The sequence below is a fragment of the Hippocampus comes genome, unplaced genomic scaffold (assembly GCF_001891065.2).
Source record: "Hippocampus comes isolate QL1 unplaced genomic scaffold, H_comes_QL1_v1.1 scaffold111, whole genome shotgun sequence".
NCBI classification, from domain to species: Eukaryota; Metazoa; Chordata; class Actinopteri; order Syngnathiformes; family Syngnathidae; genus Hippocampus; species Hippocampus comes.
Window position 1 is genome coordinate 2,081,130 of NW_017805698.1, and position 27,910 is coordinate 2,109,039.

General features: G+C 40.6%; 2 protein-coding genes across 4 annotated transcripts; one reads left to right on the forward strand and one right to left on the reverse strand.

Annotated features, from left to right (window-relative positions):
- dars1 (aspartyl-tRNA synthetase 1) lies at window positions 1-23,286 on the forward strand. The gene is made up of 18 exons (XM_019882411.1): window positions 1-132; window positions 3,565-3,676; window positions 5,690-5,719; window positions 5,924-5,981; window positions 7,308-7,400; window positions 9,372-9,474; window positions 11,957-12,059; window positions 13,789-13,869; window positions 15,452-15,511; window positions 18,460-18,571; window positions 19,559-19,693; window positions 20,715-20,862; window positions 21,286-21,432; window positions 21,548-21,590; window positions 21,703-21,783; window positions 21,878-21,989; window positions 22,456-22,527; window positions 22,778-23,286. The coding sequence occupies exons 1-18, from the start codon at window positions 110-112 to the stop codon at window positions 22,867-22,869; spliced, it is 1,605 nt and encodes a 534-aa protein (XP_019737970.1). The 5' UTR covers window positions 1-109; the 3' UTR covers window positions 22,870-23,286.
- LOC109523336 (protein lifeguard 3) lies at window positions 22,951-27,897 on the reverse strand. Of its 3 annotated transcripts, XM_019882415.1 has the most exons (12): window positions 27,751-27,897; window positions 26,410-26,673; window positions 26,262-26,329; window positions 26,125-26,189; window positions 25,981-26,034; window positions 25,396-25,446; window positions 25,278-25,317; window positions 25,128-25,165; window positions 24,952-25,039; window positions 24,532-24,627; window positions 24,351-24,404; window positions 22,951-23,742 (listed from the first exon to the last, which is right to left on the reverse strand). In XM_019882415.1, the coding sequence occupies exons 2-12, from the start codon at window positions 26,657-26,659 to the stop codon at window positions 23,593-23,595; spliced, it is 954 nt and encodes a 317-aa protein (XP_019737974.1). In that variant the 5' UTR covers window positions 26,660-26,673; window positions 27,751-27,897; the 3' UTR covers window positions 22,951-23,592. The 3 variants fall into 3 exon arrangements, with proteins under 3 accessions (XP_019737974.1, XP_019737972.1, XP_019737973.1); XM_019882413.1 differs by having other exon boundaries at window positions 25,278-25,446; XM_019882414.1 differs by lacking the exon at window positions 27,751-27,897 and having other exon boundaries at window positions 25,278-25,446; window positions 26,410-26,738.
- Between the last annotated feature and the right edge of the window lie 13 nt (window positions 27,898-27,910).

Below are 27,910 nucleotides of genomic sequence, written 5' to 3' on the forward strand. Positions count from 1 at the left end.
TCAAAATAAGTCCCCTTTTCCGGTTTCCGAGCATGCTGTAACAGCTGTTTGGCGCACGCCTTTCTCTATCTTCTGCAATTCACTTCGTTCTCCACGAAAATAACTGATCATGATTAAAGAGGGCGTTCAGGGGTAAGAAAATTGTCTTAAGTTTTCATATTTTAATTTCTGCACAAATACTGACTTGAAACGTTGCTATCGGAAGGTACTAATGGAGGTTAGCGAGGTGGCATTGCCTGTACATGCATTGGATTGCATCATCTGTCAGTGGAAGACAGGAAAAGTATTCCTATGTCTCTTGGTGACATTGCTTGTAATACTGTTATCATTAATTAAAATTAGATGTGGAAGTAACTGTTCTACATTTTAAACTTCTTCTCACACTTGGTTGAGAAGTCACTATTGTGTACAGTATTTCAAACTTACATATTGTCTGATTTCCGATTGTCTGAGGACACTGTTGTATGGTTCACAGCATTTCACCTCCTTATTGGCAGAAGCAAGGGATTATTGTCATGTTTAGTCATCTGGGCCCAAGAATGTCGTTGTTTTTGACAACATATTCTTGTTTTTCGTTTGAGCTAATATCAAGAATATGTGTGTAAGTCACATGCATCACCCACTTATTCTGTTGATTGAGTAAACGTTATAAACCCAAATTTAAAACCAATGAAATAAAGCCAACAAACCAACTCTAACACTTGATTTATGTTGGCATTGTTTGATGCATTGCTCACAAAATTGTTCCCAGGAAAAACGCAGTCTTTGTTGTTGCACATTTTGGCAAATGTCTGTTTAGATTATTTAAAAGGAAGGACATGTAGTTTGCTGTGTTCTGTTTTCATAGCTGGTTTGCGAAGCCGTACCTGTACTTGATCATCAACAATCCTCAGATATTTTCAAGCAATTAGTTTACTCTTTGCTCATTCGTCATGCAAGTTAGTTAAGTGGGCCGTTTTGCTTTGAAGAGGTTTAAAAATGCATTACCAAGTATTTGTTTACACATCGTGTACTGCTTATCCTGCTCAGGGTCAGCCGGAGCCCATTCCAGATGACTTTGGGCAAGAGGCTGAGTACACTTTCAACACTTAGACCGTATTGGCAAACAATTATTAACACTCACATTCACACCAGAGGGTAATTTAGAGTCTTCATTTATCTTAAAGTGCATAGTTTTTTTTTTTTGAGTGGTCTACACTTGACCCCCATCGACGTGATTTAAGAGTTTCATGTCATCAATTTGAATCAATTCATTATTGGCCTCTGTTTGTAGTTGAGCAGTGAAGCTTTGCCAGTTAACTGTGATAAATTCTGCCATACATTTTCACATTAAAAATCACATTAATAAATCCAATGCAATCCAACACAATATCAGTAAGAATGCTATATTTGCTTTTTTTTTTGTATGAAATGTTAGGAGAAACTTGATCACGTTATACCAGGGGTGTCAAATTCCGGTCCTGGAGGGCCGCTGTCCTGCATGTTTTCCAAGTTTCCCTGTTGCAACACACCTGATTCAAATGATCAGATCATCAGCAAGCCCTGTGCAAGCCTGACATTGAACCTGTTCATTTGAATCAGGTGTGTTGCAACAGGGAGACTTGGAAAACATGCAGGACAGCGGCCCTCCAGGACCGGAGTTTGACACCCCTGCGTTATACTATTCCAACAAAGAACAATAATCAGAAACAGTAGGTACAAGAAAATAGTTGCAAAAATTTAGCCTCAAACATGAGAATACATTGCACTTGAATAAAAGAAATAAAAACTAAAGGACCCTGAGAAATAACCCTACGAATAATTGTATTGTAATTCCATATGAGTGCTAAAATCTGAGATTTTTGGATGTCGGCTCATATAATTTGATACTTTTTTGGGGGAGGGGGGGGCTCATATCAATCAATATCAGTCAATCAATATCTGACTCACCTGACATGCAACACTTAGTTAATATGTGATCGTTTAATCTTTCATCCATTTATTATCCCATTTATGGGATCAGATTTTCTGCAACTTCAGAAGATGTGTATGATAAACGTTATCTTGACACTTGTGCAAAACTGTTTCCTGTTGTCAAGTTGACTCAATGTAATGTTCTGGACAACCTTTCATCAGTTTTGAGCCTTCAGCTGATACGAGGTTGGCGAATAGCCGTGCAACACAGTAATTGCTGCCATAAAAATGAGTCGGTTCATCCTGTTTAACCAAGTCACCAAATTTTCTCGTCATTTACAATCAATAATTGTGACCACCCTTCCATCTAGTTTCATAATGTGCATCATTTTGATTTCCGAGTGATTCCCCAAACCTGTTGACCAACTCAGCAGGGTCCATCTTCTCCTGTTCGCGCACAAGTTCCTTTTTACGCACTTTGACTTGCATTCCATCGAGTATTCTCCCATCAAGACTTGTGCCACACCCATCGCGCGTAAACTGGCTTCAAATCAGGAGAAATGGATATTTCCTTCAACTTGTGAATATCATTGAAATCAATTGAAAAGATAAAGGACACTTTAAAGTTGAAAATGTCTCACGCCAGCAGATGCAGTGTATAGTCGGGCAGTGGGCAACTGGCCCATCGCTCCGACTAAGCCTTTGAATGAGTGCATGTTTTTTTTTTTTTTTTTTGAAATTCAGTTTGAAATGATGCCAATTTAATCAGAACACTGCTTATAACTAAATGCATGTTTAGTTATAAGCAGTGTATCTGTAAAAAAAAAAAGGCATGTGCCTACCATGCTCTTGATCAATAGTCCCCAACCTTTTTTTGGACCAGTTATAAAAGGCAATGTTATTTTGAATACAGTTTATTTTTAAAGCTTTATTGCTCTACATAGTCTTACTTTGGTCCTTGTTATTTCCTGTGACTAAACAGCTCCCTTCCTTTAGGTCAGGACACCTGGACTGGGAAAGCCAAACAGCAGTTATTCGTGCACCTGCACTCGTAACTCTTTTGGTCAAAGTTAATGCAAACTCATTTAGAGAAGTGCAAAGTTCAGTGTCTTTATGAGATCAGATGTGTGATTATGTAGTTTATTGCATCTTAACATCAATGCCGTAAAACACATTTTCAATTTCTGTGCAAGCAACTGCCAACGGTTCCCTAATCTTGAACTGGCATTTGATACCGTTTGTCACTTTTGGCAAAGGCTTTGGTGTATCATTGAAGTTACCTCAAAGGCTGACCAAATGTTTCTTTGGTTGACTTTGCCCCCAAAAATTGACCAATGAGATCCCATTTGTGTACCATAGTCCAAACTCATAGACTCTTTATTAAAAGCTCAGTCATTTTTCAAACTCACACAATAATGAACTGTGGCACAGTGCTTGAGACTAACCGGTCTGTATCTATTCTCCATCATTCAGCAAAAATCTTTGAATGAACATCTTTCATCACTGACTTGACCTGCTTTTTTTTGGGGGGGGGGGGGTCAATAACAAGGGGATTTAAAGTTTACAAGCAGGACGTGACGATGGCGGTGAACAACTTCCCCTGGCCTCCAGGAGAAATAGAAGGTGGAAGTCGACTTCAGTGTTTATGTTGTGTATGTTTTCCTGTCCCAGGGCGGCGGCGGTGGCAGAGGAGGACCCTCAGGCCCAGTCAAAGAAAGCCCAGAAGAAACAGCAGAAGGAAGCAGAGAAAGCTGCAAAAAAGGCTGAGAAACAAGCCAAGCTGGTCAGTGTTTTTTTTTTTTTTTTTTTTTTTTGGGGTGTCTCACATCCGTTGCCTCCTTTCACAGCTGGTAAAACCGTGTTGTGCGTTCTTGATGGGCATTGTGGTTCCAGCAAGGTTGTTATTCAGCAAGGGGCTCGAGGGCAACACTCTCCATTGTTCATGTATTCCTGCCATTTTAGCTTTGTTTACGTCTGACCAAACAAAGTGTTATTTTCCTCTACGCTGAGAGCACGACACCTTGGCTCCCCAACACGCAACACTTAGAAAACTGGACAATAAACTCTTATCCAAATCCCGTCTAATTGTACTGCAATTGCCAAACCAATGTCAACACACTTAAACAATTACTAGAATGAATCAATTCTTCCAAACATGGATAAAAATATTATTTAATGTAATCCAGTCAGTCCAAGTGTGATGTCAGCAAAATAGTGATGTACAGTATAAACACTTTGGGCAGGGTTAATTCTCAAGTAAGGTAATTTGTTCTGGCTCCCAACTAGATTCCGGCTCTACTGGCTCAAACCTGTAAGGCACAGGTGTCAAACTGAAGGCCCGTGGGCCAGATGTGGCCCGCTGCATCATTTCAAGTGGCCCGCGAAAGCAAATCAAAGACGACAACTTCCATGATGCTTGCTAAAATCTGTACCACCATTTCAAATTTTCACATGTAAAAAATCTGTGACATATTGTAGGCATTTTCTTGTGACCACACCAATCATTACAATAGTTGAATAAAACGTTATTCTTGACTTCTTTATATAGTTTCAGTCATAACGGCCCTCCAAGGGAAATGGTAATTGTAATGTGGCCCACAACAAAAATGAGTTTGACACCCGTGCTGTAAGGGATGTTTTGGCATAAGCAAGATATGTGAAGTAGCATCCCTTTTAAAGTCAAAGTGCTGATATTTGTTTGACGGTTGAAGCTTGTTTTTTTTCCTATGGCTTTGAAGCCTCATTTTTATAATTTTTTTTTTTCCATTCAAATTTGGCAGGTTTAACAACACTTCTTTGTGGTGTGTCAAATTTACACGACATTTTAATTTTCCTTTTGCAGGGAAATATTTGCAGACGACTACCAGTCTAGTAATACTCAGGTTCCCCTCACTTAAATCAATGGGGAAGTTAAAATAGCTCTAACTTCACATTGACATCGATTTAGATTTATACATTGAATCCAGACATAGAATCCCAGCCATTAATGCTGCATGGCTGTGGTGGCGAGGGCTGAAAGCTTTCTTGCTTTCTGTCACCCACTTTTCTGCTGCAACCTGTCACCCAAGCAGCTCTCGCCGCTTTAGCGGCACTATATTCATTCGTTATCATCAATCATGTGATTGGATTATCAAATAAAGCTTTGGTGATTCTCATTCGGTCAACTACACCAGGCAGCTCCATATACCAAGAACCATTTGCATCAGAAATGGAAGTATAGCCCAACCATGACTCAGTTTCAACGCGCATGCTGAGGCTCATTTGCCCTCGAGTCGGTGCAGATGTGGAGAATATCTGTCCACTTTTGCTGTTTCCATTACAAAGCAAGACCGTATCTTCCACTGCCATTCCTCGTTGTCTGTGATTTGTAGGCGTAATATGAAAAAGAGCTGCGCATTCCAGATATCTCAGGAATGGCTTCCAGCCGGAGCTACGAATAATCAGTTGTATTCCGATTTCCTGGATCAAAGGTTTCAATTGCAAGTTTCGGTTAGTGACATGTTTTGTGTGCACATCACCCCGCGCTACTGATATGTTCTATAGGGCTGCAGCTATTGAATATTTTGGTATTTGGATATCCTGCTGAAAATTCTCGAGAATAATCGGCTATAAAAAAAAAAAAAAAAAAAAAAAAAAATATCTTGTACGCAAAGTGTGCAGAGTCATTTTTGTCTATTGACTTGAGCAGTGGTAGCTGCTCGCACACAAGAGGTGCGGATGGCGAAATACTGAGTGCGGATGGTGCCTTGTGTGTGCCGGGCTTAATATAATCAAACGCACCCTTATTGTTTTTCAGGCTGGTGATCAGAAAACTGAAGAGGAAGATGTAAGTCTCTTTAGATTGACCGACTCACCTGTTGATTCACACCGTAGCAACGTCTCTTGTGCAAACGTCTGCATTGACACCCTAGCTGTCAGTTCTCAGAATCTGCAGATTAAACGTTGTCATCTGTTATCTTGTCAGCCAAGCCGATGCTTGTAAAATGAAAGTGAAAGATTGACGTGCATATTTTGTTCTTTGAATTTTCAGGACTTTGCCAAGGACCGTTATGGTGTGGCGGCAATGGTCCAGTCCCAAGAAAAAATGGGTTAGTTTTCAAGCTGATTCTACCCCTCATTTAAATACGTAGGGTGATAGTGATTACCATATCTTTTTCTTCATCCGAATGAAGAATTTGGGAATTAGGTTTGACAGATTTAGTTTTTGTTGTCATTCTAGTGTTTTTTTTTTTTAAATTTTTGTATTTATTTTTTTTTGGTTCCAAATTACTCTCTGATTTGTTTGGTATAAAATTCCTCCTTTTCACTACATATTTACATTTTAGACCATGCATATATTTCAAATACTTGGTCATGCAAATTTACAAAATTGAACAAGAGAGTAGTAATCATTCATACACTTTAAACATGCATAAATAGAGAATGACTAAGCCGTGTATGTTTGATTAAAAATATGGCCTGTGTTGAATAACCCTGACTGGTACTATGGCCCTCACAGCCCAGTTGCCGAGAGCAAGGCACCCATGAACCCCCAGAAACTTACATGGAGGAACTGAATTTCATGTTTGCACAATCATGACAACGAAAGCAGCTTCATGTCGATACTTGTCAGTGGATTTCATTCTATGTATTTCTGTGAAAATGGATGCAAAAACTGCAACTCTAGGTAATTTTTGAGCCTTATAAGAGGCCGTTTTTCTTTCTCAGGTTTGGCCATGGAGCTGTGGGCCCCTCGAAATGATCCATGATGTTATGACATATAAAGAATATCTCATGTCGCGGACTTCTTGTTGTGTTAGTGATGAATAATGCTTGTGAAATTGATTACTATCAAGGCAGATGTTTTATTCTGAGCTTGCCATGCGACTCTAGTGCTTGCGCTGATAATAAACTGATGCAAGCAGTCGGACCTGTCCAGGTCCAACCGTATGGATACCTTTTCAGCTCCAGTGGCTCGAAACAAAGTGGGTCCTTGCTCACCTGCATGCTGAGCCCGGGGTATCCATGGAAATGGGGATGTGGAGGGGGCTGAGGGCGGAAAGCTTTCATGTGGGTTGACGCAGAGTTCTCAGCCAAAGTAGCAGCCCCGCTTTTTCTGATGCTTCCTCTCTGTCTGCTGTGTGCTGATAATAAGGACGAAACATGCCTCTAAGTGACACACGTGAGGCCAATTTGTCACAAAACAAAATCCCTCAGAAGAACAGTCAAGCGGCGTCTCACTTGGCACCAGTGTAATTTCAAATTGTTATTTTTTGTCTGCGCAAGCTCAAGCATGCTTAGTCATTTTTTTTTTCCTGTCTTTTGAAAATATCCAAGGCCAGACTGAGGTTGGGTGTGGGATTCTGCACCCTAAGGAGGGAAAATGGATTCCTAAAAGCCCTTTGTGAAGCAGGTCAACTTGTGTGTGTTTACAGACAGATCTTTGGTGCTGGTCAAAGACCTTTCTCCTGCGAGGGCTGATGAGTTGATCTGGTTGCGTGCCCGGGTTCACACCAGCAGGGCCAAAGGTGAGATCATCTTTCACCTCCCTACACCCCCCAACCCAAATTTTTCTTGGTGAGAGAAAAAAGAATGTCAAAGTTAGATGACATCTGCTAATCCCAAAAAGCCATTAGCATTTACACGTGTACCCCTTAGGCCAGTCCTTCAGGATGAATAGATAAAGTGCTTCTTTGCTCCCCTATGTCCATCAATTACTTCAGCTGAAGAAACACTCATAGTCTTAAGCAAACAGTTATTCCAAGACTTGTCAATGAGCTTGTGAGTTTATTATTTTGGGAGATGCAAATGGTATTCTAGTAGTCTTTGACACAACCATCCAATTAAATCCAGGATTCAATAAATTGAGGTAACCATCAAATAATTCTTTGCATAAAATACATCTTTTGAAATCAGAATCATCTTTGTTGGTCAAGTATGTAGAACACGCAAGGAATTTGTCTCCGGTAGTACAGGCTACCCTAGTATCATCAATAACAAGCAACTACGATAAACAAGGACATGACATATAAGTATCGGAAGACTTTCCGTAATGTTAGGGGGTACCATTGTGCCGTAGTACCACCCACTGACAGCTGTGCGACCATGTGCAGAGTCATCGAGCAAAGATAAAGTGATCTGTGGTGCAGTTAAAACTATGACGGTTGTGCAGATAATCGTTTCACCGTTTTTAAGTGACATGTAGCAGTAATTGTAGTTCAACTTTAGGTTTGCAATTATACAGAAAGTCTTTTGAAAGTTAATGAAACATTAACAAAAGAATAATTATTTGTAGGTGACTTTCAGGGCATTCGGTGTCACCATAAAAACAGAGAAATGGAAAACAAACCATACAGTGGAAAAAAACAAATAATAATAACATGGATTTTCTTTTTTAAACATACCGTACTCAAACCACGTTTCAACCAGATCGGATTTTTGTATAAGGTTCCTTTGCAGCTCACATAGCTTATAACACATGAGTGAACAAATTCTCACCTTGGATAAAATGCAGTGAACACTAAGTATTAAAATGGATTTAACATCGGCTTAAATCACATGAAGTCAGTTTTTAGTTTGTTGTCCTTGTGTAAGGTCTTAATTGGTAAAACAAGAAGGTTAAGTTGTGTCCAAATCCTGAATTTCTTCCCAACCCACGGGAACACAATGTAAATATTTCAGTTGCCCGTATGTTTGACAGCTATCTGATCAAGATGGCAACATCTGATTGTGAACGTATAGTTGATAGAATGCTGAAAGAAGCCTTCGCAGAGCTCTGTGCTTCCTGAATGGCCTCGTTTGAACCACTGCACAATCTTCCCTATTTGTTCTACACGCTGCTTTTGTTGGCACGTTGCGAGGCACTTTTGACTTATGTTTTCGCCGTTTCAGAATAGAACTAGGGTGGCATCCAATCAGCACTCGGATTTGACAGGCTATTACAGTGCACGGTGCCAAAAATGAGATTGAAATGATGACCTTTTAGTCATTTCCTTTCAAGATAGCTTCCAGAGTCAAGGGTCTCTTCCCAACGCTCATGTCCTCTATCGTTCTCGTCATTGTTAGGATGTCCGTGCGAACACAATAACATCCTGATTCAGTCTAGGAGGAGGTGCATTTGGTGTTGGCGGGATTATGACATTGCTGTTATCACAAACGCCCACCTCCCGGTCACAGGCAGCGAACATCAAAGTGCCTGGGTGGTCTGGCTGTCTTCTTCCCCAGGAGGTTGCTTGCCAAAAATGTTTGCTCTCCTAATAGGTGTGCGTTTGTTCGGAAGGTAGCAATCACCCATTCTTCTCTCGCTCGCCTTCAAAGAGAATGTACCATTCACAATTTCACCTGGAGATGACAAAAAAAGATTCAATTGGGCACTGTGTCACTCCTAAAGTCATACATCGCCTTTTGACTGACCAAGCCTGCATTGTTTGGATGAACACAGCACCTTTACAACGGCCGTTAATCTTTGCGTTCTGACATTAGCACTTTTTTGTCTGTAGGGAAGCAGTGTTTTTTGGTGCTGCGCCAACAGCAGTTCAACGTGCAGGCATTGGTCGCAGTGGGAGATCGTGCCAGCAAGCAGATGGTCAAGTTTGCAGCAAAGTGAGTACGGAGACTGTGTTTCCTGTTGGAGAAACCAGAAACAATGGTGGGAAAATCCTGGGTACTAATTGTCCGCCGATTCATTTTCACACATTCTGAGAGAGGCGTGGGCCGAGGAAATCAATCATTTTTCACTTGACCACAAAAGCTGTTAACAGTGTAGGATAGGGCAGCTTGTTAATAGAGTGGTTCCTGTTGAGATGGAAGATACAGCAAAGTGGTACTTAGGAGACGAAATCCTATGAGAGCCAAGCATCATTTATCTTGTGAGCAGTTACCGAGGGTCGCCCGATCATTTGTCTTATGTTTACATGAGGAATTCATAAACTACTTTAAAACACCCAACACCACCCACACACTCATTTAATATATTGCGCTGAAAAATTCCAGTGACCACACATTGTTGAATTTGTTGAATTGAAAATAATCGAAACCCAGCAAACAGGTGAGCCGTGATTGATAGTTACCCGAGCCCTGAGCAACTCTTTTCAGTCGACATGCAAGTGGCAAAATGCCCCCCACCCAGAGGAATAAAAATTATTAGATTTTAATGCTTCATTCGTATTCCACTAACACAATATTAATCAGAATGCCGTTTTTGGGCTAGTGGGTGGTGTCAACAACATATTATTCCAAATATTTGTTCTTCACCTGACTTCCCCTCTAAGTGATGAGCATTGCTTGAGTTTGAAATGACTAAAACATATCTTAAAGGCATCTTATGAGGCTTGTTGAGCATGTTTCGGTTAACCGTACACTAAAGTCCAAGTATATCAGTTTTGACCTTTTCTTTTTTGGCTGCACGACATTTCAGGATTCCTTCACCTTGCTGTAGTTCCTCACTTACATAAACTGTCCATACAATCATTTTGTGATTCAGCGTCACTTTAAATGTGCCATTTCCTCTCTGCAATAACAGATGGTTCAATCCATATCTCGATATATTTCAAAGTGGAACGATTTGTTCGATTCAACGCACTCATACCTTTTACAACAAAAAAACGATTTTCCGGTCCACATCGGTTTTGGTTACACCCCTGCCTTGATCAATTGGGTCAAAATGTTAAGCGTTTCACATAGCCAAATCTCAAAAAACAGGTGCTACGGTCAATCCCATTGCGTCACAAAATTTGATTTTGATGACTGACAACATAAGTCTCTGGATTACAAGTAAATCCTGTCACTGTTCAGGGCAGTGGCAATATTACTGGCTAATCTTCATTCTGTAGATTGAATGTCATCCTCCTCTCACTTCCACAGTTTAATTAGATGATCATCAGGCTCTGCAACGGCATTTCCATTTCAGCACGTCGGCCATGGTGAAATGCTATTGAAAGGTTTTTGGGAAAAATATGCACATGTAATCTGAGGTCTTTCCGATTTTCTGGCTTGTTTTGAAATCACCGTTTAGCTCATGTGTCCTGAATTATTGTCAGCCTCTGGGCCCTGAAGCGGAAGTCATTAATGTGGTATTTATTTAACTAGCTCATCCACTCGGCATCAAGGGGCTATGGGTAGCAGCTGTTCTGGGACCAGGAGGGGTGTGAGCGCCTCAGCGTTCCGTCCCTTATTAACGTTATGGAACAAAGAGAAGTGAAGGATTAAAATGCATCACGCCTGGTTTTGAACTGCTTAACCTGCTGTGCTGCTCATCATGACAAAGCTTGAGGTTTCTGGATAGACGCCACTTTGTTTTGGAAATGTCATCAAAACCGCCCACTGCTCGAGCCGGATTATGATGATTACGCATTGTATGAGTCAACCATGGTACCTTTTAACCTTTTTCAATTGGATTCCAATCATGAACACAAATTGTGATCTCATTTTTGACCCCATTTAATTTGGATTCCAGTGTAGCTGGATCGGTCTTTCATTATAGTTCTCCTGACTTACTCTGTTTGGACGAATATTCTAACAAGTCTCCTGAAAATAATTTGGGTTTGGTCAGCAAAGTACATTTGTTCAAGAAGCGTGCACGAACAGACATCACTGCAGTAATATTAGCATTGGAACGGCAGCAGCTCATCTGTAAGATTTTAGGCTTTGGATCCGGGCGGTCACGGTTCAGCAGTATTCCATAAGATACCGTGCGCAGATATTTTCTAAAAGCTTGAAGAAATAATGAGCGTAAAGATCGAAATCAATTTTGGATGGTGAATCTTTGAATAATGTTTTTTTTTCCCTCCCTTGCATGATTATGATGTTGGAAAATGGAAACAGTGAAACACTCTTTTGCTCCGCTGCAACCCTTTAATTTGTGCCTAATGTAAGCAGCCGCATTATTTTTTTCCAACACTGGTGTCAGCCCCCGCAATCACTTGAAAAAGCCATAACACTCAGTGGCACATTACATGTCAAACCAAAGTTCCACTTTAGTGGGAAAAAAATGCTATCATGCAGAGATCCACCCACACAGATTATACTTGATTTCTTTCTTTGTGCCCTATTATTTATCCTTTATTATCCCACTTTCCCACACCAGCATCAGCAAGGAGAGTATTGTCGACGTGGAGGCATCAGTGAGGAAAGTGGACCAGAAGATCGAGAGCTGTTCCCAGCAGGATGTGGAGCTTCACATTGAGAGGGTAGACTCTGTCAAGCTATTATTGTCTACCGGTGGTACATATTGCTGCAGTTGAACAGTGTGATGCTAAAAAAAAATGTGATAAGGCAGTGTTCCCCAACCTTATTGAGGCAACCTAAAATCGCCCAGCACACAAGCAAACCAAACTCACCAAATTCTAAAACCTTGAAATAGTGATGATCATATCTCATTTTACTCACAAATTGATCATTCAGTGTAAAATCTGGGTCCGTTGAATTGAACACAAAGCTGAAGGACATGCAGGAAGGCTGCGCCTTTTCTGTTGTGTAAATGGTCAGAGATAATTGTACCTTCTATTTAATGGAAGAGCATTTAGGCGTAGAAAAAAAAGTAGTGTGTTTCCGGTAACCCGACCGACCGAGAATTTCTACGTCGAAAAAAAACTTCATGGTCGGCATTTTTTTCAAACAACCCTCTACATTTTTGTGTAGAAGGTTTACATCGATGCAAACTCTCGCGATATTCACGTTGAGCGCGTGCGTCATTTGCCCTGTCGTCTGTCAACAACATTGAAACATGGCGGCGGCCGCGATCTCCGACGACAGTTTAAAACGCGTTTTCTGTGGTACAGTCGCATGCTCGCACCGTAATGTTAAGAAAATAGCATCCATTGATGTATCGAAAAAATTCAGCGAACTATTTGATGAACACCACGGGCCGAGTAAAAACCGAGGGCGAAGGAGGACGGCGGAGGCGGTGGCGCGCCCCGGGCCCCCCGAGTCCGGAGCAGGGAGAAAACTAAATAGGAGGCGGCGGCGCCGGCCGCGGAGCGGCGGGTTCAATGTCTTCTTGTGTTATGGTTATTTTTGAATTTTTTGTGGGGGGGGGGGGGGGAGAATAAAAAAAAAAAAAAAAAACTTAGTCCGACCTTATGCTGAAATTTCATGTTACCGGAAACACACTATCTTTTTTGTTTGGCCTTATTGTTTTAGAGACCCTGTTTGTTGGTGCGAATCCTTGGAATTGGAATTTTAGCCTCTCAACAGTAACTATTCTCACAATTTTTGTGGTCCTCCATGAACGCAGACTGACTGTCATTCTGTTGTGTCAGAGTAAAACATTTGCAAGCATCTACATTTCATTTGGAAAACAATGCTCAACATTTTTGAGTAATGTCTGACATGTTACGGGCCAAACCAGCAACTGAAGGATAGTTCATTTGTTTGTGCATTTTCTGCACTGTCAGTTTGAAATACTGTCCTGTTTTATTTTTTTTAATATGAAGGATGGAAATTAAAACATGTCTGTTAAACCTGATGAATCTCCCAAATAATCAACAGATTAATTGATTATTAAAATAATTGTTAGTTGCAGTCCTATTTTGAAGGAAACAACAAAATAACCCCCATACTATGATTTTTCTTCCAACCCGTACAGAGTGATTTCATGCATAAAAAATTCCTGTGCGATGGCACAAAACTGCTGAATCGCAAATCAACATTTAGCCCATTTTGTGCATTTTTTTTTCACAAAAATAAACTCACAAGTTTTAATATTATTGAGGTACTATGTTGTCCTACACGTCATTCCAAATCCACCAAAAAATTGCAAGTAGACAAGACCACAACAAAAATTAACTATTCATGGTGCCAACTAAATAAAAAGTTGCACTGAGTGCCTGGACTGTGCAGGAATTTTTTTGCTCTTAAATGGACATGCAAGTGAAAGATTTTATATACCGGTGTATATATACTTTTTCCTCCTTCCAGATTTTCGTCATCAGCCAGGCTGAGGCCCGTCTCCCCCTCCAGTTGGAAGATGCTGTTAGGCCTGAAGGAGAGGGGGATGAGGTGAGGATGAGTAGCGAATGTCAATCGGAACACTGGATAAACCACATTGTTGTTTGAGTGTGCTTTCCGGGCTATATCCAGTGCAGTATGAATGAATAACAAAGATGGGGAATTTCACATCTTTCGGATATTATTATTATTATTATTTTATTTTATTTTTTTTGGCATTCATTATTAGAAGTGAGTTGATCTGAGGTTGAACCGTTTAAACCTGAATTTGTCTTAATCTGTTCACAAAGGTTTTATGCGCCCTCTTCCATCCAGAATATATGATTTGAAAAAGAAGTGTAGCCTTGCAGGGCACAGAGAATCGTAATTAGGGTGTTTTTTGCGCGAATGTTGAATCATTAGATGCTTTTACACTTGCACAATAACCATAGGTGTGTTCAGTGCGCATTTCTGTGGTTGATAGTAGCATTCAAAATGCAAATAGTTTATCATAGAATGCGTTTTATTGATGTGGCTGTCCATCAATAGTTCTTAATTGGCCAAAACAAAGTGTCCGCATTACTTTATATCCGTTGAAGTCTCTGTGATGCTGGCGGAAATGATGCCAGCGCAACAGCATTTGGAGTTTCAGCCATGATCTTAACTGCGGCTTTGCAAGGTTTACATTTCCGGATACTTTTGCGAATTGCGTAAAGTTAAACATCAGATCAAGCCAACATTCTGGGATGATATTTGCAAAGAATAAATTATCTCTGCTCTTCTTTTTTTTTTTTTTCCTTGAAATGCAGTATTGCTGACAATTTATAATCTGAAGTGGAAAAAGTCAAAACTCTGTTGGCTGCCCTTATAAAAAGAAATCGATCTATTTCGAAATGCATCTGCAGTTGAATGGTTCTGAACCTTTGTTTTTAATTGACTATGAAGGCTATTTAATCTGAATAACACATTGTAGTTGCTACAATCCTGTGCTTTGCTATATTCACTTTTATCATACTTTGACACCATAAAAATGAAACACCTTTTGGCAGCCGATGGCTCATTTTTGTTTGGCCACCAGGCCGGGTGTCTGCAGCTGTAGCAGCATCGCAGGTGTTTTCTGCTGGGATATCTGATGCCCGTTGCATGCTTGAATGGCACAAATGCTGTCCTGGGAGACCGAGGCCTGAACAGTCTGTCTGACCGCCTGTCTAACCCTTTGTCCCCCTGTGCTGGGCTGTTGGGAGCAGGATGTGGCTACACAGGCTATTAGCGCAAAGCCCAGCGGGTCGTCTGAGGAAGCTCGACATGCATGACCCTGGAAGCTGTGGTTCCTCCTGTGATGAAAAATTTACTCTTTCATTTATGTTCTTTTGCTACCAGATTTCCAGGTGTCTTTTGTTCCATTTGTCTGCCATGTGGAACAAAGCTATTACCATTCTTTGCAAACTAATGCGGAGTTTAAAAAAAAAAAAAATCTAAGGTGGATCGCTTTTGTCTCCGGCTGATATTTAAAAGGATATGATTTTCATGACCAGTATTACTTTTTCTAAAAATATTCATACATTTCCGCCATCTGGTAAAATAACAATGGAGAAGCTGAACTCTGTGTTTGATTATTTAATCAAATGGCTTTTTTTTTTTTGTCTTCCCACAGGAGGGCAGAGCTACTGTCAACCAGGACACCAGACTGGACAACAGAGTGATTGATCTCAGGGTAAGTTGTTGCCTCCCTTCAACTCCAATGAAGAGTGATAATCAATCAGTCTGAGGTTTTCTGTCAAAGTCACGTCTCATCTCTTTTGACATTTTATTATTTATTTAATTTTTTTTAAAAAGAAAAACAGCAACATGTTCAGCTCTGCAAATGATTGCATTATTTGTGATATCAACGCTTTGTCAACTTAATGTAGTTGACCTTATTTAATATGGATGGTATACGCGATCTATTTGGTTCGTGGTAGTTTCCAAAATCAGTAAATGCTGATAAAGCGTTACTCCAAAATGTGTATGTTTTCCAGTAATATTTGCTTTTTCACTTTGAGTTTCTGTCAGCTAAAAAAAAGGAACATTAGAGTTTGTTGCACCCTGTGCGGTTGTCAACGTGTTATCGAGCTTCAAAAACACTGTCCAGAAAAATCGTGATTAGCACCACATGTGCAGTCAAGCTTCACAAGAAAGTCCCACCAGAATGTGAGTGCGGGAGTTCCACAAAGTTAATTATTATACTTATAATCAATGTCCATTAGAAATGTTATGTTTTGCCATTAAATATTATTCCGTCAATATGTCAGGTAAATATTAGACTGCTTTTATTAAAAAATATATATATTAGGTCTAGAAACACTGTCGTTACAGTGTTTACATTTTTAATAAATGTATTCGTTCAGTGAAATCCAGAAAATACTTTTTCTTAAACAATTATGCTCAGTCAAAAAATAGTGTCTTTACTTAATATTGAGTAAAAGCAAACTTTACTCTTAAACATTAAAAAAAACAAACAACAAAAAAAAACCTTCTAATTGAGTAAAGCAGCAAAATTGGGTGCCATTTTCATATTAAGCAGGGTTGTCGATACCTGCTGAATGCAACCTACAGTAATATGTCATCCGCCTCAGTTACTTGATAAATCAAATCATCAGTTGCATCTAAGTTACTTTAAAAAGCACTGCATGAAGTTACTTTCCAAGGTAACCATGGCAACGCTGTTCCAATATTGCTTTCATTGCCATCATTGTAAACCTATTTCGATTGAGTTTCTTTCCATGAAGGTCTTTGCACTTTGCCTCCCCGATTAAAAGACAGTGAAAAGTTGAATCAAATGTAGTTCACAACAAAGCAGAGGTTCGGGGGTCTCGCTGCTTTAAATTGAAGACGCGTGTATTAAATAACCCAGCGCTGCAATTAATAATTTGTTATTTAATGTGCTGATGCTACACATCCGTGTGGGTGCAATCTTGAACAACTGCAGATACAAAGACCTGAATGAAATGCTTTTGATTTCTGCTTCCTACACGCACACGGTGCAGGAAGGCGCTTACACCACAGCCTCAAGTACCCCGTCTCACAAGAACACCTGTTCCTGTAACGCTCTGCACTTTTAAGTCCATGGACACGTCAGGGTCCAGTGAAGCTATAAAGTGGTTCTCACACTTGCAGACACACTCTGTAAAAGGAGACCATAAAACATTTGCTAAAGACTATCCTCAGACACAATGTGCTCTCTTTTCGACCACAGTGGAAAAGGTTTACTTGATTTAATTTAGATTGTGCAAATTAGTTGCGCGAAGCTGCTGTTCTGTTGTTGAGTCGACGGAGTCTATAGTCATTCTTACATCCATTCACATTGACATTGTGTAAGAAATCTCCCAACCTCTGTGTGTAAATAGTGTTTTGCTCCCATAATATTGCATCTTGTTTATTCATTTTGCATTTAGCTTAAATCACACAGCCTTATCATCATATATAATTCATTACACCAATGCGGCAGAGACCAGCTCATGTAACATCCCAGAATCCATTTCTTCTCTTTGAAATAACGGCTAGATGAGTGACTAAAAAAAATGAAAGTGTGTGAACGTCCAGACAAACGTTTTTCACAATATGAAACTTGTCTGTGGTACATTCCCCCCACAGCACAGACAGTCCTGTCTACGTCAAGTTTATTTTGTGCAGCTCTGAACTGTAGTGAAACTCAGGAGTGACGCTCTTTGGTCACAACCCGAACACCTGCTCATTTGAGGTGTACTTCTAACAGGAAGTGACTTTTTCCGACAGTCCCGCTCGGGACAGCTTCTGGGTTGCTTTCTTCTGTTTAAGAACTAGTCCACGGTCGCTGAATGTTTCTGTAAGTTCAAGTTCAGTTCATATAGGTTAAGCAGGTTACACCATACACATACACAGCAAATTTTGATGTGTTAGCTTTATGTTTGTCCCCCTTAAAAAGTGTGTCAAAATGATTCATTTTTACTTTTTCTGGCTGATGCACGGTAGCGCTTTCCCCAAATACAAAAACTCAAATCGTTCTTCAGTCAGTGATTTCAACATGAACATCCAACAGGATGAAGTGTGGATGGACTACAAGGTCTTTTATGCTCCTGTCAAGTGTTAGCAGTGTTTTTCTGGATGTGATGTTGATTGCTTGTATTCATGGTTATACCTGTCCCTTCATCCAAAATACATTTGTCCCAAGAAATGTGATTAAAGAGAAACTGCACAAGTAACAGCGTAATAAATAATAAAAAATAATCACTTTTTCATTCTATCACCCGTCAGTCAGAAATACCTACAGAGGATGAGGTGCGTTACCAAGTGTAAGAAAGGGGGAAAAAAAATCGTTACAAATAAAAGAACGGCAGACCACTGAAAGGGCGAGGTCTGCCATTCATGAGCCTGTTTAATATCTGGAGTTGAAAGCAGATCAAGTTGTTGGTTCGTGGATGTAAACCTGGAGTTGTGGGGCAGTGTTCAGTTACGTTTTGACTTGCTATATGAAACTGTCGAGGTTTGGCGGAAGGGGGGGTTTCCACATTACCGTTATTTGTGTCCCAATTTAGTCATTTATGTATTTATTTTACCCGCTCCTTTTACCCCATGCTTTGGTTTCAGTTTTTGCATTGCTAAGCGATTACATTGTAGTCATGTTTGCTTGTGTCTCTCTCAAAGACAACGACCAGCCAGGCGATCTTTCGTCTGCAGTCAGGAGTGTGCCAACTTTTCAGAGATACCCTCAATAAAAAGGGCTTTGTGGAGATTCAGACACCTAAAATCATATCAGGTACACACACACACACACACACACACACACACACACACACACACTCATACATAGTGGTTCTTTGATCTCCTGGGAAATCAGAGACAGGTTTTACGAGCAATGCACTTTCTATATCACTATCCGCATGTGAAATGTAAGTCATTGCCTTATTGAAAACTGTAAAGTTAGTTTTCAAGTAAGAGCGGTGCAATTTCTTTGCCTCTACTTGATGGGGGAGCCCGAGTTAGCGGACCAACCTGTTTTACTGAATGAGATAGTATGCCCGCATGAATCAACATTTTGACATCATGGCATTAATTGGACAGGGGCTTCAACATTCTTCTCGGAGTCCTCCTACTTATTTAAAGAATTACCCTGCCAAGTGGATGTCTTAACTGTTAACATCAAGAATTATGGATTGCTTAGTATTCTGTTTTCAGCACACATTTGGAACTGTTTCAACGTCTTATTATAGTCACTGTTACTTGTAAAGATATCATAGTTCTGACATTAGCTGTGGTTTAAATTACAATGCATTTGTTCAGGACCAAAGTGGATATTGTTTCAAGATCTAAAGTCCCAAACTCACAATAACGAATAGAACATGCCGAGTTGTGTTACGCAACACAGTGTGCTGTTATGCAACACTTTCACTTCTTGCTTGCTTCAAGAGCCAATGAAAACGACTTTACTCTGTGCCTCGCCATTCAAACGTAGCGCTCTTTATTAGAGCGGCAACTGTAAATCCGCGCAATGTACTTGTTGCAAAAACCACACCTTCCTGTTTGCCAACACCCTAGACACGTAACAGTTGTTTACGACATTACATGGGCCCCTCACGCTACTTTTGTAGGCGTGCAAATATTAGATAAAAACATCTGCGTCAAATGAAACTGCTGACGTTATGTCAGACTTACTGGTTTGTGGGGTACTTTTCAGAAACAAATTAAGACAGATTTTAAAGTGTTTGCTCAAATTTAATCCAAACCTTCTTTATTCCAACTCCAGCTGCCAGTGAGGGTGGAGCCAACGTCTTCACTGTGTCTTACTTTAAGACCAGCGCCTACCTGGCCCAGTCTCCCCAGCTGTATAAACAGATGTGCATCTGTGCTGACTTTGACAAGGTCTTCTGTGTGGGTCCAGGTAAAAAAAAAAAAAAAAAGCATACAATATTAACTGACACAACAATGCAGTCCGGCTCTGTGAAGTCAGTTTATACAAGTAGGCATGTCCTTTGGTTATTCTCGACTTGATATGTTATGAACCATTCGAGATTAATGTAACACCACCAGGATGAGCCAGCCTTGGTTTTTTTTTTCTTTTTTTCTTCTCAGTTCGCAAGAGAAATCAAAGGACTTAAGGTCATCACTGTATCTAAGGCTTGAGTACACTGTACCGCGGTTGCCGTAGTTACAGCGGGACCATTTGGGATCAGCACTCTGGCAGCCCACTTCTGTAGCGTCGTCCACTGAGGACGGATTTTTATGTAAACATAGCATAGGTCTAGGTCGCAGAGGAGCAGATGTAATGCCTGTTTGAGTTATTATTCAAGGGTCAGATGGTTTCAGCTTTGTAGATTCTGGACTAAAGTAGTCTACAGAAGCAGGCTTAAATGTGTCAAAGTTGTACTATTCATGCCCACCTGCCTTGCCTGATTTGCAGCCCCAGTTGGAAGTCCAGTTAACAGTGTTTGCATCTGACTTTGAGAGACACACAGTCCTTTTGGAAAAATATTGTTGATGTTGCTGCGAGGCGTTCATTGATGCAGCTTTTTAATAGCCTCGCACCTATGTGAATTGCATACATTAGTAGCCATTCTCCTGATGGCCAGCAGCAATTAGTGGCTAATTATGGTTGGCAGCTAATTATTAGTACGTTATGATCGCAGTTGTGTCAGTCATCATAAATGTACCTGCCAGTCATCAGTAGTAAACAAAATGAAGAACTTTGTTGTGCTTCACAATCACATACGAATTGAATCCCTAATAGAAAACAGTAGCCTGCTTCTGATAAATATTTTTTTACGCCAAGCTAATTAACAGTAGCAGACTTTTTATGGTGGGGGTTTTTGTTCTTCCTTTTAATAGAGTATTTTAACACACAGCAGCTGGAAATTTTAAAGGAATATTTTAACCATTTTGATTAAAGTTGTTGTGCTTGTTAGTTTTCAGAGCAGAGGACTCCAACACTCATCGTCATCTCACTGAGTTTGTGGGTCTGGATATTGAGATGGCTTTCAATTACCATTACCATGAGGTCATTGACTCCATCACCGACACCATGGTCCAGATCTTTAAAGGGCTGAGAGACAAGTAAGTGTTACTACCTTACTAATATGGTCATTTGAATTTTCAAATAAATTGAGGCTTCAGTCAAACCTCTTGTGTTGTCTTATCACAATGAATGGTGAGGAGATGCATGCCACAATATTTTGCTTCTATGACACAAGATCGATCTTGACAAGCTCCTTTTATGGAAAAACGTGATATTTTATTTTCTGACAGAACTATTTTGCCAGTTCAGATGTTATGGGCTGTCAGGCTTTTGTCAGCTGTGTGGAAAGCTGCTAAACGGTCAATGCGCTGATGTTCCATGTGGTTTCAGTGCCTCCTAGTGGTGGCATTTGGCAGTAAATACACAAAATTACCCACTCAACTAGATCTGCTTAGTCAGCATGAAGTGATGGAGGGCTGAGCAATTACTGGGTCGCAGTAACGTAAGTCTATATGCATCAGCTTCCAGACTGAGATCCAGACTGTAAACAAGCAGTTCCCCAGTGAGCCTTTCAAGTTTCTGGAGCCCACTCTGAGACTGGAGTACAAAGAGGGTTTGGCGATGCTGCGTGAGGCCGGGGTGGAAATGGGCGATGAGGAAGACCTAAGGTCAGAAATTATCACATTTAGATGAAAGCTAAAATGTTTGAACCCGGGAAGCTGTACAAAAAATATTTCCAGAGGTTGGAATGAACGAGTCACTGATAAATTAACATTTTTGTAGCACGCCGAATGAAAAACTACTCGGCCGCCTTGTCAAGGAAAAGGTAGGTCCAAATGTGTTCACTGGGTATCCTGCCTGTCACCCAGAGTAACTTCAGACAGGCTCCACAACATCCCATCTCGTCAGTATGTTAATATATTTTTCCCACCCACTAGTATGATACCGACTTCTATGTTCTGGACAAATATCCGCTGGCTGTGAGACCTTTCTACACCATGCCTGATCCCAACGACCCTGTAAGTGAACTCAAAACATAGAACTACTGTTCCCTGCTTCACTGTGAGTAACGTGCTTGCATATCTTTTTTTTTTCTTATGTTTTTAATCCCAGAAAAATTCCAACTCCTATGACATGTTCATGCGCGGAGAGGAAATCTTGTCCGGAGCTCAGAGAATCCACGACGCTCAGCTGCTGACCGAACGGGCCATGTATCACCAGATTGGTAAGAATTAGGGCATCACAGTATGGCCCACCCCCACCGAGCAATTGCATGATCCATACCTCTGTAGTATTCGCTTTATTTTTTTTCTAAAATGGTCTAACTAAAATGAATGTCTTCATTGTGTATGAATTAATCTCATTGTGTAATTGAGCATAATGAAATTAAAAATTGAATTTTAAAAAAAAGCTTGGTTTTTATCCAATAATTAGTCACCTCATCTGCAAATTACGTGGCCCATGTGTCTGTTTTGAAAATCTTTGAGCACTAATGTTTCCCTGCCTGAGCCACAGCATGCAATGTTTCCTGATGTGAGGTGCTCATGAGGTTTGTCTCCCTCTGCAGGGGACAGCGGGGAACAAAAAAATGCACAAGAAAATTATTGTGAATCATTGGAGCCACGCTTTGTGAATGTGGATGAAAGATGGAAAATAGTCATATGTGACCTTCGATTTTTTTTTTTTCACAGATCTGGAGAAGATCAAGGCATACATTGATTCCTTCCGCTTTGGCGCCCCCCCACATGGCGGTGGAGGCATTGGTATGGAATACTGTACACATGAATTTGCGATATATTACATCCATTTTCATACCTCAAAATTAATGTTTATTTCTGCGTAACAGTTTCATTGTGTATTTTTTATTCTGATCATTTGTTGTAGTTGGTATTTTTTTCAACAATCTGCTGTGCGCCGCTGGAACACCTGAATTTCATTTCTGGAGACCAAAAATACATCTTAATGCATTGTGCTCAAATTGTGTTGTTGTAACTTTATTATTGTTCCTTGCAGGCCTGGAGAGAGTCTGCATGCTGTACCTGGGGCTCCACAATGTGCGCCAGACCTCCATGTTCCCCCGTGACCCCAAACGGCTGACACCTTGAAACTGTCAAGCCAACTTTTTAACACCAGACTATTAAAAACTCACATAACGGTGATGGGAAATTACTAATTCACCATGTCGATTTAATGGGTTAGTGCCCCTCTTAAAGACACTAACCTGATACTGGGATTAAGTTTTACTCTGAGAGATTGGAGTCAGTGCAACAAGAGGGAAATTTTATTGATTGTTGTGAACAGATGTCTTAACAACAAACAACAGTTGAGAGAGAGGAGACGTGCACTCGAGTTAGATTGGAAAGATGCACTAGTCAACTGGTCAGGATCTCTTCACAAGAGAGATAACTACCAGTTTTTACCATACTGAAATCCTAACTACCTCCAACTAACCATTGTGGTCTCCTACAATATGCCTGTAACTAGATGAGTCTTTTTTTAATCTAAAGCAAAAGAACAAATCATGGCTAATAAAAATATTTTCAAAGCATAAATCACTGGATTCTTTTGTTTCGCTGATGATTTTCCACACACTAACTTGGGGAAGATCCATTATCAGCAACATACCGAATGAACGTTTCGGTTTCCTCAACAAATGTCAGCTGCCCTTCTTCATATATGACAGGAATAATGCAAAGTGCTCAAGTGTTGGCGGCAAAACAGCAAGTGCAACATTGAAATACTTACAGCGCATACTTTACAATCGTTAGGTAACGCAGGATAATGTTAGTCCAAGCTCCGATGTGACATGTTGTGCTCTCTCCTTGAGCTTATTCAGTAGCTGAACCACTGATTTGGAGCATGAAGAGGAAAATGTGAACAATATCAATGTAGAGTGACAGTGCTCCGTAAACGTACTCTTCTGGGCTTAACGCCAACTCCCGGTTTCCGATGAGAAGCTGCGTGTTGTATACTAAAAACTAACAGAAAAAAAAAATACAAGTTTAGTCACCAAAAAAGAAGTTATGTTGCCTTAGGAGAGGATGTCTGAACATTTTTCACTGCTGAAATATTTGTTTTCACTTGGTCTCAGCCTAGAACACAGACTGAACACCCTGTAAAGTGAAATCACAAATGTGTTTCTCTGTTTTGCAACTTGACAGCCAGTGGATGGATGGGAGGTTTCTTGCGGGCGTGAGAGCGCCTTGTTGTCACGGCATGGAAAAACCTCAAGATAAATGGGATAAATTGCATTACAGCCACTGAAGGCTTTAAGCAGATACTTATTTGTGGCGTCACATGTAAGACATACTGTATAAGTATGATGCTAATGAAATAGCATCCATTTTTCCAGGACTAGTAAGCGGTGCTAGTTGATAGTTGAACAGTGTCAGAGACCAGTGAGTATGGATTGAACTGTCAGGATTTTGAAGCCTCATTTTAAATACAATTTAAAAAAATATTTTTTTAAGTAATTCATGACTGTCAATACTCTTCTCTGTGGTGTATCAAATTTAGAAGACATTTGTTTTCACTTTGCAGGGACTTCAGCAGTTTGCCAACTGAACAGAGTCAATCTCGAGCTTACCAAGGTGTAAATGATTGCGCCAATGGCAGCATAGAGCATATGAAGCCATGGTACCTGTTCAGCGACACAAGAAAAAGGCCTCTGAATGCTTAATTGGTCACGCGGATGCACCCCGCTGAGCGACTGCTTTCTTCAGCGAGAAACATGAGTAGACAGAATCCGTCATAAAAGAAGCCCTTACGTAGTGGAAGGAGAGCACGATGGCTGTCACAGTCCCGATGATGACGAGCAGAATGGCGGCAATACAGAGAAATCCCCCACAGGAAGTGAAGTCAACCTGTGAAGAGAAGTATTTCGAATGGCAGCATACAAGTGAACGGCACGGCTTGAAGGTGCATTTAAATTTGTATTGTAATGAGGCAGAAACCTTTCGAAGGAGTGGATATGGAGCTCTGCATAACAAAGAATGTGACTTTTGTTTTTCATCTCTCAGAAAGATGGATTCACACCGTTCCCCAAAATCTCATCAATATTTAAATGGAACACGCTTCACAGTTGTAATGTGAGACAAAGGAGTTGTTTTACACTGCCAACAAAGACTTTGTGTGACAAACCACAGGCTGCTGAGCCACACACAGACATTCTTTTTACTTGCATCTACCTTGGTTTGAAAGCAGAAGACCGTGACAGTGACACAAACTAACGCTGTTATTCCCATTGCAAGAAAGACCGCTTTTGTTTCATAATAGCTGGAAAAAGATACATATTTTGGTTAAAAGCAGAATATACATCACAATGACGGTGTAGGTTTAAAAAAATATATAGTCATAGGCAAACCTTGAAATTGTTCCAGACATGTAAGACAGTGCAACAGTCTGCAGAAGAAAATTCAGAAATATTATGTCATAAGTTGAAAAAAAATCTGTTTGGCCATAAGGCTCTGCTTGACAAAAACATGGCTTCTGATGTATAATCGCCAGAACTTACAAATACTGCCAGCAGCACCAGATTCCACGGAAAGCGCCTCCTAGACACAGACAGTGTCATGAATGCATGCGTACATCCAAACCCATTTACCAGTTCTTGCTTTTCTGGGGCAGGGTACCTTGGCTCTTTGCAGCAGATGAGAATGCAGTAAACCATAAAGTAAACCACTCTATGAAGAGAAAAAAGCCCCCCACAGATTTTTTAACTTTGCATAACACCCTGGTACATTAAAGGAAGGCGATTTCACAACATTCATTTATATTAACTATGTGTGAGATCAATCAATTGCATTTTTTAAAAAAATAATATAGCAGCATGGGAAATCCCCTGAATGTTCTGAGCTTCTGTTTCAATGCTATGTTGTAGTGAACAACTTAATGTTGTTTTCCCTCGAACAGTGATTCCCAAACAATGTGTCGCAGTACATTAGTATGTTAACTCATTTTATTACTGAACAAATATCCATACTGCCGTCACCGGCAGAACAATTAAATGATACTTGAGGATGAATCAACAGTGTTTCTGCCAAATAGTGAGCTCCACTCTGACTCATTTGCATCAATTCTAATTAACGCATTTACTCCCAAAGACGTTTTTAAACATCTTTTCAGACTTGGTCTAGAATTGGCTGGTACTGAATGAGTTAATAAACATGACTGTCTATTGTTAGAATCTTTGATAATGTAACTATTTTGTAACTCACAAGGATGCCCAATAGATTCCAGGATACTTGATAACAAACATCTTGACTGGTTCACTATAGAAGAGCAGATATAGAGACCACTCAGAACGTACGTAGTGCATGCCCCCACCCGGGCTATTTGGCATGTATCACGTCGACACTTACACAAACGTAAAGACTGCCACAACTGAAAAGGTGACAGTGAGTTGAGCTGCTAAAATTAAGTACACCTGCCAAACAAGCACACAAAATGGTCAGATTTGAGATGTAATGATCGATAGTGCACATATGAGTACCTTTACCTTTCTGATAAAAGCGTGTCGAACAGATGTACTCTCCCACTGTGTGCTCAGAAAGCCCTCCATCTCTCCTGCAAAATTAGGAGAAGAGAACATGTATTAGCATGCGAAAATAAGTGTGGTGCACTACGCGGTGACATTTCCTCCTAACTTGGGTTGGTTGCAGGCATCCCGGCGGACAAAGTGGGTATTGTGGTGGCCATCGCAGATGGAGAGATGCCAGGCGCTGCCCACATGCCGGCCTGGCCCCAGTAGCTAGGTGGGCCAGCGTACATGTCCGGGCCAGGACTGTAGGATGGAGGCAGCGGGTCAGCTGAACCTTGCTGCAGCAGGGTGGGATCGTACTTGGGATGGTGCAGTGCATCTTCATAGGGTGGAGGATTATCTATTTTAGATGTCATGCTTGGACCCAAGCCTGTAAAGTAAATTCAGAAATTTGTTTATACATGTTTAAGTATAATTGCTGAACATGTAAAAAAGAATGAACTGTGTCGTAGTGGTTTCATGGTTTCATCCATCTCCCACTAAAGAAGAACTTGAACACTTTTGTTCGCATCACTGTTTATTCAGCGCATTTATGATAAGCAGTTACTCAGCTCGCTATGCCTACAACTTGAAAATGCATTTTCCCTTCAGATAGTTGGCTGGCGTGGGTGCTGTACAGCGCCTCCACGTCCGTTCTGAGTGCACACATGCCAGACATAAGGCGGAATTGTATGTTGCGGGTCAAATTTGAATGTCATCATGTGGACTTGGGTGTCCGGTTGGCAAGGCCACTTTACAGCACCTGGTTGTCCGCCATGTGTGGAGGGATGCGTGGAAAAGCCCCAAACAACACTGTGGAACATATTCCAGCAACAGCGAGCATCGCAAAAGGAGAGGAAAAGAAGTTGACTAAACAGCCGCGGCCTCGTGCTGGCATGGCTGCATTTGAGACATTGGATGCTTTTGCAGCTCAAACAAATTCATGTGTAGATATATTTAACATCCCCAACAAGATAGCAGTCATTTTTCTCAGGGCCTAGAAATGGTATTTGACTCACGGTTCGCATTTGAGCGGCATGAGGTTTCATTGCATTTAGTGGACACCAGAAGCATTTGAGAGTGGAGAGAACAGTGTGATTTTTCACAAATTTGAAGCCTCATTTTGGATCCATGCTGTTTTAAATTTGGCAGGGATGTGAGCACCACTTTTCTCTGTGGTACGTCAGATTTCCAAGAAAAGATTTTCACTATATAGTGACTTCAAACGGATGGTAACAAACTGTTATCGTCATCAGTCACATTCATTTGTCGGGCTCTTTTTTGTAAAACTGCAGTTTAAAAGCAGCCATAGAGCAAAGATTGACCATCTTTCAAATTTCACATTTGTGTTACCTGCACAAGTATGCAAATGCATATACGAAACAAAAATACATGATGGATTGGTACACGCAGAGCAAAAGACTCCTAAACTAAAATAAAGCATAAAAACAAATTTGAGGTTCCATACCTGCTCCTTCTGCTCTGTCCCTCTCCTAAATGCGCACCCCACTCCTCAGTGTCATAGGATATGCGTTTTGTAACTTACACGAGTCTAGTCAACACTGTGTCATATGCCGAATGCTCCAGTTACATTCTTAATCGTTTTAAAGAAAAAAAAATGGTGTCGA

Coding starts and splice junctions, on each gene's coding strand:
- dars1 (XM_019882411.1), top strand. CDS start 110: ATGATTAAAGAGGGCGTTCAGGG. Junction 133..3,564: donor ATTAAAGAGGGCGTTCAGGG/GTAAGAAAATTG, acceptor TTCCTGTCCCAG/GGCGGCGGCGGTGGCAGAGG. Junction 15,512..18,459: donor ACAGAGTGATTGATCTCAGG/GTAAGTTGTTGC, acceptor TCTCTCTCAAAG/ACAACGACCAGCCAGGCGAT.
- LOC109523336 (XM_019882413.1), bottom strand. CDS start 26,659: ATGACATCTAAAATAGATAATCCTCCACCCTATGAAGATGCACTGCAC. Junction 25,447..25,980: donor GGAATCTATTGGGCATCCTT/GTGAGTTACAAA, acceptor TTCTCTTCATAG/AGTGGTTTACTTTATGGTTT. Junction 25,040..25,127: donor ATGTCTGGAACAATTTCAAG/GTTTGCCTATGA, acceptor ATCTTTTTCCAG/CTATTATGAAACAAAAGCGG.